We start from the raw sequence: 23509 nt of genomic DNA, 5'->3' as shown, positions 1-23509 counted from the left end.
TCAGTGTGAGGTGATTCACTTTGGGAAGAATAACAAAAAGATGGGGTACTGGGCTAATGGTCGGATACTTGGTAGTGTGGATGAGCAGAGGGATCTTGGTGTCCATGTACACAGATCTCTGAAAGTTGCCACCCAGGTAAATAGTGCGGTGAGGAAGGCATATGGCGTACTGGCTTTTATTGGTAGAGGAATTGAGTTCCGGAGTCCTGAGGTCATGATGCAGTTGTATAAGACTCTGGTGCGGCCGCATCTGGAATATTGTGTGCAGTTTTGGTTGCCATACTATAGGAAGGATGTGGAGGCACTGGAACGGGTGCAGAGGAGGTTTACCAGGATGTTGCCTGGTATGGAAGGAAGATCGTATGAGGAAAGACTGAGACACTTGGGGCTGTTTTCATTAGAGAAAAGAAGGTTTGGGGTGACTTGATTGAGGTGTACAAGATGATTAGGGGGTTAGATAGGGTTGACAGTGTGAACCTTTTCCCGCGTATGGAGTCGGGTATTACAAGGGGGCATAGCTTTAAATTAAGGGGGGGTAGATAAAGGACTGAAGTTATGGGTTGGTTCTTCACTCAGCGAGTCGTAAGTTCATGGAATGCCCTGCCAGTAGCAGTGGTGGACTCTCCCTCTTTATGGGCATTTAAGCGGGCATTGGATAGGTATATGGAGGATAGTGGGTTAGTATAGGTTAGGTGGGCTTGGATCGGCGCAACATCAAGGGCCAAAGGGCCTGTACTGCGCTGTATTCTTCTATGTTCTATCCTTCCTATTAAGCGGTGACCTGAACTGTATGCAATATCCCAAGTGCGGCCAGACCAGAGTTTTGTACAGCTGCAGCATGACCTCATGGCTCTGAAACTCAATCCTTCTACCAGTAGAAGATTAGATTAGATTACTTACAGTGTGGAAACAGGCCCTTCGGCCCAACAAGTCCACACCGACCTGCCGAAGCGCAACCCACCCATTCCCCTACATTTACCCCTTTTACCTAACACTATGGGCAATTTAGCATGGCCAATTCACCTGAACCTGCACATCTTTGGACTGTGGGAGGAAACCGGAGCACCCGGAGGAAACCCACACAGACACGGGGAGAATGTGCAAACTCCACACAGTCAGTCGCCTGAATCGGGAATTGAACCTGGGTCTCTGGCGCTGTGAGGCAGCAGTGCTAACCACTGTGCCACCGTGCCGCCCACAAAGCTAACACACTGTATGCCTATCAACCTGGGTGGAAACTTTCAGGGATCTATGTACATGGACACCAAGACCTCTCTGCTCATATACATTACCAAGAATCTTACCATTTACCCAGTACTCTTTATTCCTGTTGCTCCTTCCAAAGTGAATCACCTCACACTTTTCTGCATCAAACTCCATTTGCCACCTCTCAGCCCAGCTCTGCAGCTTATCTATGTCCATCTGTAACCTGCAACATCCTTCAGCACTATCCACAACTCCACCGACCTTAGTACTATCCACAAATTTATTAACCCATCCTTCTACGTCCTCATCTACATCATTTACAAAAATGACAAAGAGCAGTGGACCCTAAACAGATCCTTGCTGTACACCACTAGTAACTGAACTCCAGGATGAATATTTCCCATCAACCACCATCCTCTGTCTTTTTTCAGCTAGCCAATTTCTGATCCAAACTGCTAAATCACCCTCAATCCCATGCTTCTGTACTTTGTGCAATAGCCTACTATGGGGAAACCTTATCAAACGCCTTACTGAAATCCATATACACCACATCAACTGCTTTACCCTCATCCACCTGTTTGGTCACCATCTCAAAGAACTCAATAAGGTTAGTGAGGCACGACCTACCCTTCACAAAACCATGCTGACTATCCCTAATCAACTTATTCCAATCAAGATGATTATAAATTCTATCTCTTATAATCTTTTCCAACACTTTACCCACAACCAAAGTAAGGCTCACTGGCCTATGATTACCAGGGTTGTCTCTACTTCCCATCTTGAACAAGGGGACAACATTTGCTATCCTCCAGTCTTCTATTCAACTATTCCTGTAGATGTTTACTGTGACGTTACTCACTTTCAGAGCACTTTGCTCGAGGACAGTTTTTGTTCAAATTTTCAGGAAATATCTTCTGGTGCAGTCCAAGTAGAATGATGCTGCGTTTCAAGTTTCAGATTCTTCTGGGGAATTATTTCTCAGCTCCGTTCCGATCTGAAGAGTTGTAGAATTTTATTTCCTCTGGGAGCCACTGTATTCAGACATTTTGTGAGGTAGCTTCCTGTGCTTGTTGTGTTCTCAAATTCATTGTCAGCTTTGGATGTTTTGGTTTTGTCTTCTTTTCATTTGTCCTGTTGTCTGGCTCTGATAACTCAATTACCATCTATTTTTCCCTTGCTCTGCAAGTCTTTTCCCAGTAATTGGACATTCCACTAGCTCTATAGTTTGATCCATGTGCCAAACATGCCATCTGCCTGTGATGGCCATCCACAGCTCTTGCACATCTTTTTCTCTATCGGATGTGCATTCTATTCTTACAGTTTCACTGCATCAACCCTCCTCCCTTTCTTGTGATTAAACTGAAGTTAATTTTAGAGTAGTCACTATCCACATCTGTCTATTCATAGCTTTGTGTGCTCCAGCATTGTCTACAATGACAATAAGAGTTTGTCCTTTTCAATCATATCATTTTTTAAACTCTGTGCACGTAGCTCCAAATGAGCTGATCTATCAGTCGTTCATCTGTCTCCTTAAATTTGCATTTCCTAGCTGCACTTTACAGTCTGATGAAGAAATTGCCATCAGATTCACCTGGCTTTGCCTCAGGTTTTGAAATTCATACAGGGTCATAGAGATGTACAGCATGGAAACAGACCTTTCGGTCAAACTCGATTTCCCAACGTAATCTAGTCCCATTTGCCAGCACTTTGCCCGTATCCCTCTAAATCCATCCTATTCATATACCCATCCAGATGCCTTTTAAATATTGTAATTGTACCCGACTCCACCACTTCCTCTCACAGCTTATTCAATACACACCCCACCCTCTGCATGAAAAGGTTGCCCCTTAGGTCCCTTTTAAGTTTTTCCCCTCTCACCCTAACCCTATACCCTCTAGTTCTGGACTCCCCACCCCAGGGAAAAACTTTGTATATTTATGCTATCCATGCCCCTCATGATTTTATAAACCTCTACAAGGTCACCCCTTAGCCTCCAACACTCCAGGGAAAACAGCCCCAGTCTGTTCATTCTCTCCCTACAGCTTAAATCTGTGAATCTGATGATTTGACTTTGGTGAGAGATATATGCTGAAATTTTCAAAAAACATTTTGGGTTATTGTTTTCCTTGGTCACCTTCCAGCTATTAAACACATTTAACCCTTTCTCGTCTGCCCACAAAGAATGCAGATAGTGCTTTCCTTTTTTACAGCTGTCTTTTAGAAAGCTATGAAATGCCAATCTGCATTTCTGCTTAAACTTCTCAAATACCTCTCCAACTTCCTCATTCATTCCAACCTATAACTGTGCATTAATTGTTCCACCACCCTTCGTTTGGTTTTTCTCATGATTCACTCTGTTTTCTTGCTCTTTCTGGCACTAATTCGGGTTGTTTTTTCTCTCTCAATCTAATTCAACATTAAATCTGTCTGAAATGTTTTGCTTACTCACCAACACCTGCTGAGCCCATGTTGTGTCTTCTGGTTCTCAGAAGTTTAAAATATTCACAGTTTTGACTCAGAATGCTTGAGCTTCCATGAATGTATTATTTGCAACTCTGCATGTAGCTGCTGAACTGATACCCTTGCAGAAATGTTAGAGCACAGAAGGCCATTCAGCCCATCATGACTGCACTGGGTCTTTAAAATGAGCATCATTACCTGATCTGAAAATGTGTTGCTGGAAAAGCGCAGCAGGTCAGGCAGCATCCAAGGAACAGGAGAATCGACGTTTCAGGCATAAGCCCTTCTTCAGGAAGGGCTTATGCCCGAAACGTCGATTCTCCTGTTCCTTGGATGCTGCCTGACCTGCTGCGCTTTTCCAGCAACACATTTTCAGCTCTAATCTCCAGCATCTGCAGCCCTCACTTTCTCTCAAAGATCATTACCTGATGCCAATCTCCTGTATTTTCCCCCTGCCCTTGTAACTCACTCTATCCACATAATCACACAATGTCTTCTTGAATGTCTTAATTGAACCTGTCCACCTTCCCAGACAGTGCATTCTATACCATAACTACTTTCTGTATGAAACAGTTTGTTCTCTTTCTTCTTCTGCATATTATTTTAAATCTGTGCTGTCTTGTTCTTATTTCTTTGAGTGGAAACAGTTGCCTCCATATGTACTCTATCCAGCTTGCTCATAATTTTGAAAACCTCTACCCAATCTCCTCTCAGCTACCTTCTCGCAAAGTGGAATAATCCCAACTCCCTCAATCTTTTCTTATAACTGATGGTTCTCATTCCTGGATCAATTCTTGTAAGTCACGCCTGCGCTGTTTCTAGTGCATTCACATCTTTCCTATAATATGACACCCATAAGCAGAAATGCAGATTGGTTGTATACATTTTTGATCAACATTTAACTACAAGTAAATGCGGCACCCCAGATATACATCTGTATGCCTTTAACATATAATCCTAACAATATAACTCAACTGTAGTGAAATTTGAGGGATCTAGGAGTGGACTGCATAAAAACATTGGCCAGCCAAAGAAAGGAATACAGAGAAAATGTGGGTAACAGAATGTAGGGAAGCTTGGAAAGCCAGGGAATAGCTGCAAAGAAAAATGAAAATTGTAGATTCGATTGGAAGAAAAACATTTGGAAATTGGGTAGCAGACTGCTGAAAAACCTACAGGCAATGGGACAGGTTGCAATGGGTATTACAGTGGATTGCACCAAAACCTTAAGGAACTGAGGAACGGTGGATTTTCAGGTAGAGGTGAATGTGTGACAATACTTGGAAGTATGAAAATGAATAAAGCTATGTTGTGTATTTGATCACATCCAGCCAGACTGCACTGTAAAGATCAATACAAGCAAACAGACAGGCTTACTCTAGGGCAAGTGCAATAAGTCAATTAACTGAACTGTGCAGTGTGGGGAGCAAGGTTTTAAATAAACTCTGCTACTTAAATTGTATAGATCACTGCCGAACAAAGAATTGTTATTGATGTTTGCCAGTGCACAGAGTCTGACTGAAGTGTAGTTACAGAGTCATAGAGATATACAGCACAGAAACAGACTATTTGGTCCAACTTGTCCATCCTGGCCAGATTTTCTAACCTAATCTTATCCTATATCCCTCTAAACCCTTCCTATTCATATATCCATCCAGATGCCTTTTAAATGCTGTAATTGTACCAGCCTCCACCACCTCCTCTGACAGCTCATTCCATACACACACACCCTCTCTTAATGCTTAAAGACAAACAATTGCACAGTATATTTAACCAAGGACAAAATACTTGATTTAAATGTGCTCTGAAAATTACAGCTTCACCATAAAGGTGGCTGCATTTAGGTTTTAGGCTTGAGTAACTCGTGCCATTCTCGGTATGAAAATCTGAGTTGTAATTTAGTGCAGAACCCCGACTTGAATGATGGTGCAATCGATTGAAAATATAACTGGGTACGGTGAGTGGGTGGGGCAGATTAGGATTTTCAAATTAGTTCCCAACAGCTGATAGGTTATTTGCTATTTACATTTATTATTTAATTTTTATAAAAAATGTAATTATTTCTTTTTAATTTCTAATTAGATAATGAGGACACTAAATAGTCAACTTTGGTTTATAGCTGGCTGTTGTATTAACGACTGATTAGTTATCTTGAAAAGAATGATGAACTCTGAAGCAGTTTTACAAGAATGGATCTTGCGTGATTGCATACCAAAGTATTAGAAAAAATGGGAAATGTGATGTGATGAAAGGCAACATGGAGGTTGATAAATAACTGAAGAGCTTTAGTTTTGTTTAGTTGCTTTTCCTGATACTGATTTAAAAATAGATTATCTGAACGTTTGTTTTCTTCAGCATCATGGGGATCGGGTCCGGGATTCCAACAGAGGGATTGAGTCCCCGAGCCATGAAATGGACTAAGCTGGATTTAGGTTTAAAAAAGAGAATTTAAGACAATTTTTTAAATTATGTTATAGTGGAAGGACTGTTATTCTGAACTTTGTATTTCTTTTCTTTTAATTTATTACTATGATTTTGGACTTCTGAAGATCTGTAATGCTAGACTTTCTATTTTATTTCTGTAAATGTTTGTGCTCAAGAATCCGTACCTGGGTACCTCTGCATCTAAGATGGCATTGTAAGTGGTGACATGTCAGCTTTTCACTGTACTCTTCTGAGTATATGTGACAATAAAGCTAATTCTAATTCTATTCCATCTTTTCAGGAAACCTTTTTAAACAATGTTGAATGTATTTCTGATGGGTTAAAGTGTTGTAAAACATGGGCATAGCTATTTAGAACAAACAAGACATTGATTTTTAACCCGTTATTTGCTTACAGGGTCCGTTTAGTGGAAAGAGGATCTCCTCACAGTCTGCCACTAATGGAGTCTGGCAAAGTGAGTAGCTCAACCTGCAATGTTAAACTGAAGATCAAAAGTCAAATATTTAACATCTACTTTCAGTTTTGTGCTTTTTATTGCAACAATTTATTAAAATTTATTCTCACCAAGTTGAAGAATGTATCCACAGGAGGAATAAAATATTTAACAACTTGCAACTTTCTTTGGTTTATAAACCTTCCGGGATTAAGTATGGAGATAAACTGAAAAGTGAAGACCCTGAATGAGGCAAACATTCATTGGTGCACCTCTTATACATTTAGAATATTGACCTGCTTTATGTGCGAGATCACCAATTCACATTATTTTCTGCAGTTTAGATATTTTCTAATCAAACATGGCCAGAGATGTTCTTGCACTTCTCTGGAACAGGCGGAACTTGAATCCAGGCCTCCTGGCTCGGTGTTAGGGACACTACCACTGCAGCACATGGGGTCCCTTTTCTGTTTTTTTCTGGTAATAAGAAAGGGAATAGCAGTGCATTCACTCATCAATCACTGAAACAGTTTTTTTCCAATCAGTTTGTCCAGGCAGAGATATTATGACATGCCTCTGGTACAGGTGGGACTTGAATGTGGATCTCTTGGCTTAGAGGAAGAGACATTATCACTGTACCAGAAGAGGGCCCCTTTTCTGCTGTTTATTCTTAACTATGACAGACTGAATTGAAATTACTACAAATTGATATCATGTGAAACTGATGCTGTTGGCAGACCAATCTTCAGTCAATCAGTCTTGGCTAGGTTGAGCTGGGGCTGAAAGAAGTATTTTTGGCAGCTTCTCTAAGCAGTCTTCCAATGACCTCAGTGTGGAACATCAACAACCTGTTTTCATTATTTATTGGCTTTGAATGTGCGAGTCATATTTTCTCCCACTTGTGTGGTGTTGTAATGTACTCTAGAGAATAAAAGATCAATTTCTTTCAATTTCTCATCATAAAACAACCCTCTCCTTTTCGAGGGCCTATCTAATCAGTGTTTACTACTTCCAATGAACGTATAACTTTCCTTAAATAAAGAGATCAAAATTGAGCATTGTATTTCAGGCATTGTCTTGCCGTAGCTCTGTAGAGTTGTAGCAAGACTTTTTTTATTCCTGTAATCCAATCCCTTCGCAGTGCTGTTTGCTTTCCACCTTGCTTACTGGACCTGAATGTGAGCTTATTGTGCTCCTGGAACAAGTACACTCAAATCTGTCTGACCATCAGCGTTTACAAGTTTCATGCTTTTTAAGCTAAAACTTGTACTTTTCTATACACCAAAAGTGAATAATGTCATACATTCTGGCGTTATGCTTCATCTGCCATCTTGGCAATTCATTAAACATGATCTCTTTGCAACTTCTCCATGTCCCCCTTACAGATTATATTCCCATCTAATTTTCTGCCAAAAGCAAACTTGGTTATATTATTCTCTGGTTTGTCACCGGAATCATTCATATAGAATAGCAAATAGTTAAGGCTTCAGCAATAACTGTTGTGACACTTTCAATACTTACAGCCTCTTCAATTTGAAAATGCCCCATTTATCCCTCCTATCTGTTTACTGTCCATTAAACAAGCCTCTATCCATGCTAATATATCCATGAACACTTACTTTATGCATTTTTACATCACCTTAATAAATGCCCTTTGGAAACAAATGTATATGGATGTAAGTTTGCTCACTAAGCTGGAAGGTTTTGTTTTCAGACGTTTCATCACCATACTAGGTAACATAATCAGTGAGCCTCTGGTGAAGCACTCGGGGTGGTAAATGGGATCCAAGTCAATCTGTTTGTTGATAGAGTTCCAGTTGGAACCATCCTAGGGACAAGCCAAACAGAGAGACACACAAGAATTCATAGAAGCATGGTACTCCAGCCAGAACGCTATCAATAAAAAATTGACTTAGATTCCATTTACCATCCCCTGAGAAAAAGAACAGGAAAAGATATCACCACAGGAAGTGACATCACCAACCCAAGATAACCTAAATACATTAATAAAAAGCAGGCCATATCCTCCAGTGTTTTATTGGAGGCTCACTGATGATGTTACCTAATATGGTGATAGAACATCTGAAAATGAACCTTCCAGTTCAGTGAGTAAACTTACATCCAGAACCTCAACCTGAGCTACAAATCTTCTCAAAACTCACCAACAAATGTATATCATGTCTTCCAGTGCCTTGTTACTGATTCGATAAGTCACTATTTTTGATTCATTCATGAGATGCAGGCATCACTGGCTAGACCAGCATTTATTGCCCAAAGGGAAGTTAAGAATCAACCACATTGCTGTGGGTCAGGAGTCTCATTTAGGCCAGACCGGGTAAGGATGGCAGAACATTTGTTTTTAGCAGATTGGTTTTTCCAGCAATTGACAGTGGATTCACGGTCTTCATTAGACTGTAAATTCCAGATATTTCTTATTCAATTCAAATTCCACCATCTGCCATCTGGGTCTCTGGATTACCAGTCCAGTGATAATGCCACTAGGGCATCGCCTTCCCCCAATATCCTCAAAAAAATGCCAATACGTTTGTCAGACAGGAATTCCCTTTCATAAAGCAATGTTGCTTTGTTATAATCATGCTACGTTCTTCTAAGTGCATTGTTAAAAGTTCCTTAGTGAACGGATAATAGGGTAATGGATCTGTAGTTCCCTACTTGCTCTTTTCCTCATATCTGTGTTAGATTTGCTGATTTTCAAACTGTTGGGAGATCATACCCACTGCACCCCTACCTCTATAGCTATCATTGTTGAGAATCGTAGGAAATAGGGATTGGATCAGATTTGTTGGACTTCAGTCTATTGAGTTTTTAATAGTTTTTTTCTGCTGATATTAATTCTAATTTGGGAGCCAGAATAGAATATTAGAAAGTAATCCCAGGGTGCAAGAAATGAAGAAGATAGCTCTCAAGTAGAAATTAGCAAGCTAATAGTTGGAGTCGGAGTATGGAGAAAAGTTTAAAAAGTCGAAATCAGGGTTACATTGCATGGACATGAATGCACAGAGTATAGTTCATAAGACTGAAAAAATACAAGCACAGACTGCTGTGGAGTTGTGATGTTGTGACAATAATGGAGAACTGGCTCTAGGATGGACAAATTGAGATGTTAGATATTCCTGGTTCCGGTATCTTCAGAAAAATCTAAGAAAGTAAAGATGGAGTGATATTTTTGGTTAAAGAGTGCAGAGAAAGACAGCACCTTAGAGGGTTCAAGCACAGAATCGATTAGACCAGAGCTAAGCAATAAGAAGGGTCCAATTAAATTACTCACTGCAATATGTAGACTACCAGCTAAAAGGATTTGGAGGAACAAATCTTGAAGACGATAACACAGAGGTGGAAACATCAGAAAGTATTTATAACTAGTGGTTACCAGAATAGTGATAAAAGGGCAGTGAGGGACAAGCATTTCTAGATTGTGTTGAGGAGAATTTCCTACAGTAGTATGTGCCCAGTCCCCACTTCTTGGGAATGAGATGGGCCAAGTAAATCAAGTGACAGTGGGCAAACATAAAAAGGGAGCAGTCATCATAAGGTTTAGAATGACAGATGGAAACAGCATTGGTCAATCCTGAGTAAGAATAACCAACTGGTGCAGAGTGGGACAACGACGGCATAAGACTACTGCAAGTGGAGCTGTAACCCAGAGACCCAGGATAATGCAATATTCTGGGAACTCTGGTTTGAAACCCACTGCAACAGCAGGTGAGTGAAGGAAAACTACTGTCCTTACCTGCCTGGCTTACATTTGTCTCCACACCCAGAATAATATTGTTTACTCTTAACTCTCCTCTGAAAGAGACCATCGAGCCATTCAGCTAAAAAAATCTAAAAATAAAGGAATGAAACTGGCTGGACCACACATCAACCTGAGCGCCAGGAATAACAACTACAAAACCCACCCCTGTCAATCCTGTCATGTCCGCCTAAGCACCATCTGGAGATCATTGCCAAAATTGGGAGAGCTGCCTCAATCTCGTCATCCAACAGCCTGACATGGTCGTACTCTCAGAATTGCACACCATCTCAGACAGCACCATCACCATCCCTTGGTATATCTTGCCACACTGGCATGGCAGACCCAGAAAGGTTGCTGGAATAGTGGTATATAGTCAGGATGGAGTTCCAAGCATTGATTTTGGACCCCATGGCATCAGGTTGAATGGGGACAAGGAAGCTCCTTGCTGATTTCTATACACCTGGGAAATATATATGTGACCTCACCTTACCGGTCTGCCTGCAGCAGATGCATCTGTCCATGCCAGTATCAGTAAGAGTGGAAAACTGCCCAGGTATGTCCTGTACACACAAAGCTGGACAAATCAAACCTTGCCAGTTATCACCCCATCAGTCTACTCTTGGTCATTTGTAAACTGACAGAGGTGTCCTCAACAGTGCTATCAAGCAGAACCTGCTCAGCAATAACCTGCTCAATGTGTTCTGTCAGGGCCTCTGAGCTCTTGGTCTCATTACAGTTGTGGTTTAAACGTGGACGAAAGTGCTGAATTACAGAGGTGGGGTGAGAGTGACAGTCCTTGACATCGAGGCTGTATTCAACTGTGTATGGCTTTAAGAGCACTTGCAAAATTAGAATCAATGGGAATTGGGAAGAAAATTCTCCAATGTTTGGAGGCATACCGAGCATAAAGAAAAATGGTGATGGTTGTTGGAGGCTAATGATCTCAGCCCCAGGACATCTCTGTAGGAGTTCCTTAGAGTAATATCCTAGGCTCAATCAATTTCAGCTGCTTCATCAATGAACATTCCTCCGTCATGACATCAGAAGTGGCTAATGATTGCACAATGTTCAACACCATTCACAATCCTTATCTCAGTCCCAAATGATCAGCCCTTATGAAACCTGAAGTAGTTCAAAAAAAGCAGGACCTATTTAATATCCAAGCTTGAACTGACAAGAGGCAGTAACATTTGCACCACACAAGTACCAGGCAATGACTATTTCCCACAAAACAGAATTTAACCATCACTCTTTGACACTCAGTGATATTACCATCACAGAATTCTTCACTATCAACATCCAGGGGTGATCATTGCCCAGAAACGCAACTTGACCAGCCATATAAATACACTGGTTACAAGAACAGGTCAGAAGCAAGGAATACTGCACCAAGTAACTTACCTCCTGACTTCCCAAAGCCTGTTCACCATCTGCAAGCCAGAAGTACGGTGGAATACTCACCACTTGCCTGAATGAGTGCAGCTCCAACAATATTCAAGAAGCTTGACACGATCCAGGACAAAGTAGCCACTTGATTGGTACCACATGCACTTCCTCTACTACCAATGCTCAGTAACAGTGCTGTGTACCATCTACTAGATGTATTGTAGAATTCACAAAGGCTCCTTAGATGGCACCTTGCAAACCCATGATCACTACCTTCTGGAGAGATAAAGGCAGCAGATAGATGGGAACACCAGACCTGCAAATTCCCTCCAAGCCAGTCACTATGCTGTATTGGAAATGTGTCACTATTCCTTCGGTGTCACTGGGTCAAAGCCCTGGAATTCTTTCCCTGACAGCATTGCAAGTGTATCTATACCAAATGGACTCCAGTGGTTCAAACAAAGCAGCTGACCATCACCACTCAAGGGGAACTAGGATTAAGCAATAAATACTGGCCCAACCAACAAATTATACACCCCGTGAATGAAATGGAAAAGAACAAAAGAGAAAGGGACAATAACAAAACTGGGACAGGTAGAAAGGGTCACTGGACCCAAAGGATAGGAACTGTCCATGCTTTTGTCCTACCTCCAACACCTTGGGCTCTGATCTTAATAAGTAAGCTCATTCTTCCAGAACAAAAGCAGAGCTGAAACGTTAACTCTGATTTCTCTTCACTGTTGCTGCCAGACCCACTGAGCTTTTACAGAAACTTCTGTTTTTATTTCTGATTTACAGCATCCGCAGTTGTTTCAGTTTTTACTCTTAGGATACCTTTCTTCTCCATTACAAATTTATTACTTGAGTTCAAATTTCACCTTCTACCCTATGTGAGTTTCAATTTCTGGTTGTTAGCATTGTCGGGGTGGATTACTAGCCACCATTTTCCCCATGAAGTCATTGCGACTATTTAACTTATCCATCAACATTAAGTTGTATACTTCTCCATTATAATTAAAATTTCGCCACCTCAAAAGTTTAATATTCACGCAATCAAAGCTTTTCCCTCAAAGTGGCAATCTGTAACAATGTAAGTGGGGTTTTAAATACATACTGTGTTCTTCCCTATAGTGAATACAGGTACAATGTCGATATGGAAATCAGGGGGGTGGGGAGGAGCAGTAATACATATTAACCAATCAGCATGAGAGGGAGGAGGTATTTGTGGTTGCGGCAGGCTTAAAAGAGAATGCTTCCCCAGGCCCAGATGACATGTATCCAAGGAGGTAACAGGGACTTTAATATTAATTTTCAAATGCCTCCTCACTATAGGAGAGGTGCTAGAGGACTGGAGGACAGCTCATGTGGTACCATTATTGAAGAAAAATGGCAGGGCTAAAGCAGGAATCTACAGGCCAGTGAGTCTAACATTTGCGGGAGGGAAATCTATTAGAAAACATTCCGAGGAGCAGAATTAATCTCTACTTATCGAGGGAAGGATTAATCAAGGATAGTCCACATATCAAAGAAATGCAACAAATTTAAGATAAGTCTAAGGCAGAGAAAGTTAGGGAATCCCTCTCTTTATCCTTTAAAATCTCCCTCATGTGGTCTAACTGCGCAACATCAGAAGTTTGAATTCTGGATTAGAGTAATGCTGGAAAAGCACAGCAGGTCAGGCAGCATCCTAGGAGCAGGAAAATCGATGTTTCGGGCAAAAGCCCTTCATCAGGAATGAAGGCATGGAGCCTCCAGGGTGCATTGAATCAATGCACGTGTTACCAATTCACCAACCCCATGAAAGAATCTTCCACAGTTTACCCTTACACAACTAGGCATTATTTTGTAAACATCTGATTGATCTAACTTAGCTCTTGTGCCAATCAAAATTGTCCCAAAGCTTCACATAATTCTGGTACATCTTTATTGTATGTACAGTTGTGGCCATGATAAATTCATATTCTGTAATAATCTTGCTTTGCACTTGTTGATATTGAATCATTGTTTATTGCCTCAACAGATCCTACCTGGAGTGAGGATAATCATTGCCAATCCTGAAACAAAAGGGCCACTGGGTGACTCGCACCTTGGAGAGGTAAATCATAAACAATGATTCTTCAGTTTATAAACCCTGCCCATTCTTCCTTTTGAGTGTTTCAAGTGAACCTGCTTCCACCACACATTGATCCATATCCCCTCCCACAACAACCCTTCGCTCACTTGACCATGCGACCCCCCCTCCAAATCTTGCATGTACCTCCATTCGCCCACTTACCACCACTACTTCTTTACTCACCCATCCTGAGTCAGTCACTCACTTTCAGTGCCCAGTTAGACACTCTCACACAGTCCCCCAAGCCATCCATTTACTCCCATTGATCTTTCATTCTCCAGTCATGCACCCGCCCATTCCCAAAACCCTCACTCTCTCGCTCCCCCATCACTCACTCCCCCTGTCACTCCTCCCCTTCCTCCCCTCTCCAGGCTCTCACTCGCTCAACCCCTCAAGTCACTAACTCACCACCCAATTACTCAACTAGCCTATCACTCACTCACTCATTCAACCAAACCCAAACTCATTCACACATTTACTCAACTCTCCCATTCACCTGGTCACTCACTCACTTCATTCAACTCCCTGTCACTCAGAACCATCCCCCGCTGTCCCACCACCCCACCAAAATGACTCAGTTGCTGACCAAAATTCCCATTTAGTCACTCACTTATTCACTTACTCACCCCACCTACTACCTGCCAATGGCCCACTTAATTCAGCGATGGTCCACATGACTCCCTCCCTCCTAATATGTCTTTTCAGTGTCAGTCCTGTTTTAATCTTGTGATGTTCTGCTTTATTATACTGAGGGCTCTGTGAAGATAAAAGTTGAAGTATATATATATTAGGTTTGATGCTTTTTGATCTAACACATTTTATAAGTCTCAGTACTGCCCCCTTTGTCCATAGCTATAAATACAGTCATTTAGTGAGGAATGATCGCTGGGCGAAGATGGATATACACACCTGTGCAAAATTCTTCATATTACTGTAAACCTGAGACATTCCCTCTCCACACTGAAATGTCTACTTGAATGTGATGACTCATAATCTTAGTTTCTCCTCAAACGTACTTCCTTACAATATTAGAGCAGAAGTCAGCCATTTAGCTCATTGAGTCTGCTCCATCATGGAATGAGGTCATGGATAGAGTCATGTACAGTATGAAACAGACCCTTCGGTCTAACTTTGCCCATGCTGACGAGATATCCCAACCCAATCTAGTCCCACCTGCCAGCACCTGGCCCATATCCCTTCAAACCCTTCCTATTCCTATTCCCTGGCTCCTTATTTCTTCTGCTCTGTTTTGGGTTTTGCTTTCTTATTTTACTCTCTCTTGACATTGTTCCAATTCCCACTATGATATCAATATCACGGGGGTAGGGGAAATCCAGAATGTTATTTAATACACAAATGACAGACACTGAATTTAACACTGATCTACTGATCTCTGCAAATGTCTTTTTAATGTTCTGTCTTTTGTTGCAACCAAGCTCCATTCAATTCCACTCAGCTTTCACTGAACTGTAAAACATTCACGTGTAGATTTTTCATAAATGGTTGTGTTAATCTTGGTTGCAGTTTATTGACTTCCTACAAAGTTCTTCATCTTATTCACTGTTGCTGTGTCTCCATCCTTACCGACTTGTATAACGTGGTGAGGTACTTTGCAGTTAGCTGTTAATTTCATTGCTGTTATTGAATGATGAATTGCAAAGTAAAGTATTTTATCGAGCTTTGACAAAGCGGTGATTCATGTCATTTTTTCAAATGAACAGATATGGGTTCACAGTGCTCATAATGCTAGTGGATATTTCACCATTTATGGAGATGAATCACTTCAATCCGACCACTTTAACTCACGCCTGAGCTTTGGAGACACGCAAACTGTATGGGCCCGAACAGGTTACTTGGGATTTCTTAGACGAACTGACCTTACTGATGCAAATGGAGGTAAGGACGAGAATGTAGAATACAAGTAATACTGCATTGGAGCTTGCTTTTTAAGTCTCTTTTAAGGTGCAAAGGGAGAGACATACAAGGGTCCATGGGAGCACTTTTTTCACACAGAGGGCAATGAATGTCTGGGGAACGGGCTGCCTGAGGTAGTGGTGGAAGTGAGTACAGTTTTGTAACTTATAAAACATTTGGACAGATACATGGTTTTGGATAGGTATGGAGGGATATGGACAAAATGATGACCTTATAGAGGTTTGTAAAATCATGAGAGGAATGGATAGGGTAGATAGACAATGCATTTTCCCTGGGGAGGGGGAGTCCAGAACTAGAGGGCATAGGTTTAGGGTGAGAGGGGAAAGATATAAAAGGGAACTAATGGGCAACTTTTTCACGCAGCGGGTAATGCATGTATGGAATGAGCTGCCAGAGGATGTGGTGGAGGCTGGTACAATTGCAACATTTAAAAGGTATATGGGTGGGTAGATGAATGGTAGGGGTTTAGTGTTGGTAAATGAGACTAGATTAGGATAGGATATCTGGGTATGGATGGGTTGGACCAGAGGGTCTCTTTCCGTGCAGCACATCCCTATGATTCTAAATGGGACTAGATTAATTGTGAAAACTGGGTGGCATGGGCAAGTTGGGCCGAAGGGCCTGTTTCCATTCTGTAGACCTTTGTGACAATGACTCTTATTGGAGATGAGAGATAATACCTCCTTTCCCTGTTTTTTTGTTTCCTGACCTTGCATTTTTATTCAGGAAACTCACAAGTTTTGTTATCGATGTTAGAGCGTTTTCATAATTTGAAATTCAAATGGGTTTTGATGAAGTGTGTAATTTCTGCTTTGTTAGAGCGACATGATGCACTGTATGTTGTTGGTGCCTTGGATGAAGCAATGGAGTTACGAGGAATGAGATACCACCCCATTGACATTGAAACATCTGTGATTCGTTCCCACAAGAGCATCACTGAGTGGTAGGTGTTGCGACACTTGCTGAGCCATTCTCTCACATTTTCTGCTCAAAACAAGAAAAAGATGGTTCTGTAAATCATGGAGTTAGCTCCTTCATTTCATAACTCAAATTATTCTCTTGTGATATTAATGACTATTTTTAAAGAGCAAAGAACAGTACAACATGGGAACAGGCCCTTCGGCCCTCCAAGCCTGTGCATTTTGCCCTTCCATACTAAAACTGTCTTCATGTACAGGATCTGTATCCCTCTATTCCCTTCCTATTCATGTATTCATCCAGGTGCTTCTTGAGCGCTGCTATTGTGTCTTTTTCCACCACCTCCTCTGGCAGTGCACTCACCAACCTTTGTGTGAAAAACTTGCTTTGTACATCTCTTCTAAACTTGCCCCTCCCTTACCTTGAACCTGTGTCCCCTAGTAATTGATCCCTCCACCCCAGGAAAAAGCCTCATACTTTTCATTCTATCCATGCCAATCACAATCTTATAAACTTCTTTCAGGCCGCCCCTCAACTTGCTGCGTTCCAGTGAAAACAAACCCAGTCTATCCAACCATTCTTTAGAGCTAAAATCCCCCATACCAGGCAACATCCTGGTAAACCTTTTTTGTACCCTCTCCAAATCACCCACATCCTTCTGGTAGTGTAGTGACCAGAATTGTACACAATATTCCAGTGTGGCCTAACTGAAGTTCTATAAAGCTGCAGCATAACTTGCTGATCCTTGTACTCAATGCCCCTTCCAATGAAGGCAAGCATGCCATAGGCCTGTTTTACCACGTTATCTAACTGCACTGTCACCTTCAGTGATCTGTGGACCTGCATATCCAGATCCTTCTACGTATCAGTACTCCTAAGGGTTCTGCCATTCACTGTATAATTTCTATCTGTACTTGAACTTCCAAAATGTATCACCTCACATTGTCTGGATTAAAATCCATAATTTTTGCATTCATTTTAATTCTTGCGGTCAGTTTATTCAGTAATGGCTGTTTAGTTTTCTGAAATTACAGTGAAAGGAGTGTATTAGTTAAATATTAATTTTTCAATATTTTACTATTTACACAATTTATTCAGTAATCCAAGATGGCGCCAGAAAGTGGTAACATTATCCACTTCTCACTGTACTTCGGTACAAGGAACAGCATATTAAATAAAACTAAATGAATGCAGAATTTTAATGAGACTGCCAGGCAAATCTTCACTATTTCCTCTTTTCTTTCTTCATAAAAAAATTAAAAATCTGTTCTTTACCCAAAGAATAAGGATTATATTTAGGGCTTTAGATCTGAAGGTAGCAAGCATTTTACATTTATATGCAGGGAAAGAAAATATATAAAACCCTGGGGATTTAAGTCGGAAATTGCAAATTTGGACAATAAGTGATAAATGCGAAGTTCACAGTGACAGAAAAAGCAAGAAATGTACTGCTGAGAAAAATAGCAACAATTGAATGGAATTATCACATATATATGAGGAGAAATTGCATATATGATTTAATAAAGTCTGTGTGCTGCAGTGGAAGGTGTTGGCAGAGTTTCATGGGGGAGGGCATTGGTGAGGCCACATCCATGTAGATTTGGGCTGGAAAGACGGGGACTTTTTTTTTTACTGGGAGCGTAAGGGATTAGGAGTGACCTTATAGTGATTTGTATAATTTTGAGAGGTATAGGTATGGTGAATGACAAGGTTCTTTTCCCTAAGGTGGGGGAGTTCAAAACTAGGGGGCATATTTTCAAGGTCAGGTAGAAAGATATAAGAAGAATATGAATGGTAACTTTTTTACGCCGAGAGTGGTTCTTGTGTAGAACGGCCTAACCCTGCGAATGAATTTAATAAAAGTGAAGAGAGCTAGCAAGGAGAATCTAAGTGCAGGAGGACTCATTGAGGATGCAGTGTGCGTGAGACAGAAATGTGAAGGGAAGATTTCAGCAAGAAAGTCGTCAGAAGCTTTGAAGTTAGGCATTGAGGATCTTAAGAGAGAGGTAGAAATGTTTGGAAATGATTGACGTGCTTGGAATTGAATGGAACACAGTAGTAACAGAGCAGATCTGAATATGTAAGTTAGAAGTATGAGAAGGTCATTAGCAGTGAGAGAGTCTGTGAGTGTTCAGCAGAACTATTAATATTGTTGAGAGGAGTGACATCCTGTTTGCGGTGAAATATTTAGTTACACATGTAGTTAGGGTGACCTTGATGAAGAAAAATAATTTACAGTTCAGAAACTAGGCTTTCATTGGCTCCAGATGAGGTCCTGTATGGGGCTGCTGCTGTTGGGATGAGAGTGGAAAAGTAGTTGGGTCTATGATGAATAAATGCTATCTGACATTTCTAGTGAACTGAGACAGCAAATGAGGGAATGGTAAAGAGGAAGAAATATATTTGCAGGCTTGAGGAACAACACTACTCTGAAGCTTTCTGGACTCTACATTGAGTTCACTTACTTTAAGGCAAGACCTCTGCATCTGTCTTATTTTGTCTTTCTTTTTCTTCTTTGTTTTGCTAGGTTCTGGTGTTTTTTAAATCCCGTCACACTGCATTCAGAAAGCCTTTTTTTTAGATTAGATTAGATTAGGTTAGATTAGATTACTTACAGTGTGGAAACCGGCCCTTCGGCCCAACAAGTCCACACCGACCCGCCGAAGCGCAACCCACCCAGACCCATTCCCCTACATTTACCCCTTCACCTAACACTATGGGTAATTTAGCATGGCCAATTACCTGACCTGCACATTTTTTGGACTGTGGGAGGAAACCGGAGCACCCAGAGGAAACCCACCCAGACACGGGGAGAATGTGCAAACTCCACACAGTCAGTCGCCTGCTGCAGTTCATACCTCACAGCTTTTGTTACGTCATCACTTCCATAGCCACTCTTGGGGGCTGTCGCATCACAAAATATTTAATCTTTCATCTCTGGCCTTCACCCTACTATGATCTTCTCTCTCAGTTTTCTTGCCACCCGCCCTCTTTCTACTGGCTTCAAAACACTACAAACATTGACCCTCTTTCTGTCCACAATAGCTACCTGACCTGCTGAGGTTTCCCAACTTAGACACACCTGTTGACCAGTGTTAAAATGTGACCCAGTTTGTTTCGTTTAAATAAGACATATATTTTGTTTCATTCCAAATACACTGCTTCCTTAACATTTCTCCCGAATCTCATTTTCCTCAGTGCGGTGTTTACCTGGACAAATCTTTTGGTGGTGGTGGTGGAGCTGGACGGATCAGAACAAGAGGCTTTGGACCTTGTTCCTTTGGTCACTAATGTGGTTCTGGAGGAACATTACCTAATTGTGGGAGTAGTGGTTGTGGTTGATGTTGGAGTGATCCCAATCAACTCTCGTGGAGAAAAACAGCGTATGCATTTAAGGGATGGATTTTTGGCCGACCAACTAGACCCTATCTATGTGGCCTACAATATGTAGCCTCCTGTTCTAAGGCTTCGGTTAACAATGTGTATGTACATATGTAAAGAGAACTCTTGGTGTTCACCACAAAGTGTGCAGAAACCAATAGACAGTACTTGTTCCACACAGGGACTTTCTGCACTTGCAAGCACTCTTGACTCGCCACAAAGATGTGAAACTAATTCTTTGTACCACAGACGTTTAATAGGCAAAGACAATGATAAGTACACAACCCTTTGAAAGTCAAAAGCCCCATTCTGGAGCCTATTTCTTGCTTGTTGGTTGATTAACTGCTTTTGAAGTAAGTGTACTATCTGCGCTCTGTATTTTTAAGTTATATCAGCTGAAGTTGCTTACGTTTTTTAATCTGCCCTCTAAGGGGGTGCTTTTTATGTATTCACATACTGTGGCAAAAAGCAAGTATTTTAGATTGTCGATTCTTGAGATTTGGTCAAAAATTGTCAAAACGTTGTAAACAAGGAACCTTCTATCTAGAACTGATTGGCTGAGGACATTCTGCCCCCTCCTTTTTTTTTCTTATGTCTAGTATTAGGAGGTACAAGAGTAATGTCCACCCTGTCAATACCATCTGCACTGACATCATGAGGTCCCTCTCAAAGCAGGGCTCAGAAACCCAGAAATGTAGTCGGGAGGAGGTATCTGCTACCAAATCATGTGGATGTCTATTGTTGGTGGAGCCACTGATGGGGTCTCAATAATGTTTTCGCTTGTGTGATGATATCATTGTACTACAAACAGGAGGAAAAGAAATACTGAGTAACTTCATATCATGTAATTATGTACAAAACAGTTTTAATTTATTTTGTTCTCTTTAGAAGTATATTAAGAGAAAGACATTTGCGAATGTTTTCCTCTTTTAAGTGTTTGCTAAAAAGAAGCAAAGTGTTGCGTTATTTTATGTGGATAGCTTCACATCAGCACACTATATTCGAGGTAACTCATCAGATTTATGGTTTTACCAATGGAAGAGATGTTGGAAATCCAGTAATTCTTACTTGCATGGTGTCCCAGTTTTGAAATGAACAATGGTCATGTTATTCACCCAGCCCTCATCAGAGGTGTAGTATCTCAGTGTGTGAAGTGACCCGCAAGCAACTTCCATCAGAAGATTCCAACTTGGGGAAAAAAAAGTCAATGGACATCTTTATGCTTGTGAATTAACTGAGGTTTAAAAGTGCACTAAAAAAAAATTGAAAAAAATCAATAAAAAAAATTGTATTGTGCCAGATTGCCTGGTGTTCATTGATAACTTTGTGTTGGCATGTGCACACTTCCACTGTTAGACTCTCAGCATGTGGCAGGTTAAACAGAGTAGATTGTGTGTTTTCTAAGATGTGTGCATGCATAATGCTCCAGTGTGACTTCAGATTACAAACTGACAGCTATTAATGATCGTTTCAAACTTTTTACTGCTGCTAATTGTGTTTATAGTAAAGCTTTTTCTTAACTTGTAATGGGTTTGTAAGAATTGAAAATGAAACAAAACATCTAGCTGCAAAAGAGCCGTTTTGCCAGTAAATTCACTTTGAAATATTGAGTTAAGATGTAGGATGTAAGAAACTAATGTACAAGAATAAGTGTTAATTTTTACAGTTAAAATTTTTGCAATGATATATTTTACATTAAAATGTCAAGTTTTTAAATTTTTTTCTGATAGGGTGCAGTGTACTCAGAAAATTGGTGACTAACAGCTTTCCTCCACGTTCGTTACAGTCTCATTCCCCATCTCTGTGTAGGTCATTTGTCATTTTTCAACACCACCTTCCATTTATTTCTAGTTGAGAAGTGAAGAGACTGTGGTTTGCAGTTCATTTCTCTCTGCCTTTGATAACGTTGCTTTGCGGTTGACTAGTGGAAGACTGATCAACGACATTTCACTTTTTCTGTTCACCTAAGCTGAAAAACATTCGAAATGATATGACACCACCACAGCAGCGTCACTGAAGACCAACAGGATACTCGTCAGGTTAGAATGATGGGCAGCCTTTGAGCTGTCCAGTCAGGTTTGAAACAGTCCGCGTTGGGCTGCCTTAATGAATGAGTGAGCTCTTGGGATATTGACTACCTTCCAGTGTATGCAAATAACGTTCGCCATGAATGAGGAAGTAGACAGTTTAGCAGTGGTAATAATGCTGCTTTTCTTTTACTCAAACCTAAATCCATGCTCTTAACCTAGCACGTTACCTCTAAGGTTTATATAATATTTTCAAAGCCAGGTATGTTATGTCCTCTGCTGCCTGCCATTTGTAAAGAGAGTCTAACATTTACTATTTGTAGTAAAGTAGGTTTCTTGTTTCGTTGTGGGAGTGGAAGAAGCAACCATCCAGAGTCCAACTAGACTCAGCAATAAAGAAGGCGTGTCCTTTATTAGAAAACGTGCTATAGATAAACCATGCATTAGAATGTATAGAAACAGTTTGTCTTGTGACCTAGTGCTTTGAAGTAAAACAAAACCATGTAATCCAACTTGATGCACATGCACAAAAAAGGAAGGTACATGAAGATCATATACTGTCAAAACAAATCAAAAACAGGATCAGATTCCTCATGGTGCTTCTTATTATTATTAATCCTGCTTGACACTTTACCCAAGGGAAGACTGTCCCTTTATCAGTTGAATGTTAGTAGTGTTGAGTCACATAGGTTGCTGAATGGTAAGAGAATTTCATGTACTCAACCAATCACAATGGATTTTACTGTGCAAAGGACAGCAATCTTTCTTGTATGTTAAAACCACCAGTTCGCTTTGTACATGTGATAACGCCTGTTTTATATTCAAATGAACAAATAAAAGCTTTTATTTTTGTTGCTCTGAAAACACATCATCTGTCTTCATTCAGTGTAAATACTTCCCTAATAATGCCCTTAGACAACTAACTCTCCTGCTGTAGCCTTCGGTTTGCACCCTCTTTGAGATTAGATAAGATTCTTTTCACAAAAGTGAAAATAGTTGCTGTTTTGGTTCTATTTCATTAATGAGAGAATAGCAGTTTTTGATCTAGGATACCAAATATTAGGAGTTGGCATGATACAGTATTAAAAAACCTGGTGTATAACATGTACAATTGGGAAAAGCCTGTGGCTGATCTGACTGGTTTGAAAGCTAATATTGCAATCACCCAATTCTTCAAATGTCTGTACATTAAGGATGCTATAAATACAGGTAGTCATCGATCAGTTCATCTATTTTCCTACGAATCCTGAATACAGAGAATAATAGTTTTGAGTTCATAAAAACCAAAGGAACTACAGATGCTTTAAATTGGAAACACAAACAGAAATTGTTGGAAAAGCTCAGCAGATCTAGCAGCATCTGTGGAGAGAATTCGGAGTTCACATTTCAGGTTGAGTGACCCTTCATCAGAAGTGTTAACTCTGATTTCTCTCCACAGATGCCGAAAG

At 40.7% G+C, this 23509-nt stretch overlaps 1 protein-coding gene across 1 annotated transcript in view; it reads left to right on the top strand.

The window, feature by feature from the left end:
- Window positions 1-22925, top strand: part of LOC122550100 (disco-interacting protein 2 homolog C-like) — a 27093-nt gene extending 4168 nt beyond the window's left edge. Inside the window, exons 2-6 of the mRNA XM_043690681.1 lie at window positions 6506-6565; window positions 13708-13782; window positions 15522-15696; window positions 16555-16678; window positions 19852-22925. Of these exons, the coding sequence (XP_043546616.1) occupies window positions 6551-6565; window positions 13708-13782; window positions 15522-15696; window positions 16555-16678; window positions 19852-20104 (642 nt within the window). The 5' untranslated portion in view covers window positions 6506-6550 and the 3' untranslated portion in view covers window positions 20105-22925. The remainder of the gene's footprint in view (window positions 1-6505; window positions 6566-13707; window positions 13783-15521; window positions 15697-16554; window positions 16679-19851) is intronic.
- The last annotated feature ends 584 nt before the right edge of the window (window positions 22926-23509 follow it).

The sequence above is a fragment of the Chiloscyllium plagiosum genome, chromosome 5, assembly GCF_004010195.1.
Source record: "Chiloscyllium plagiosum isolate BGI_BamShark_2017 chromosome 5, ASM401019v2, whole genome shotgun sequence".
NCBI lineage: Eukaryota > Metazoa > Chordata > Chondrichthyes > Orectolobiformes > Hemiscylliidae > Chiloscyllium > Chiloscyllium plagiosum.
Note: the sequence above shows the minus strand (reverse complement) of the source record. Positions and strands in the feature narration are given on the sequence as shown.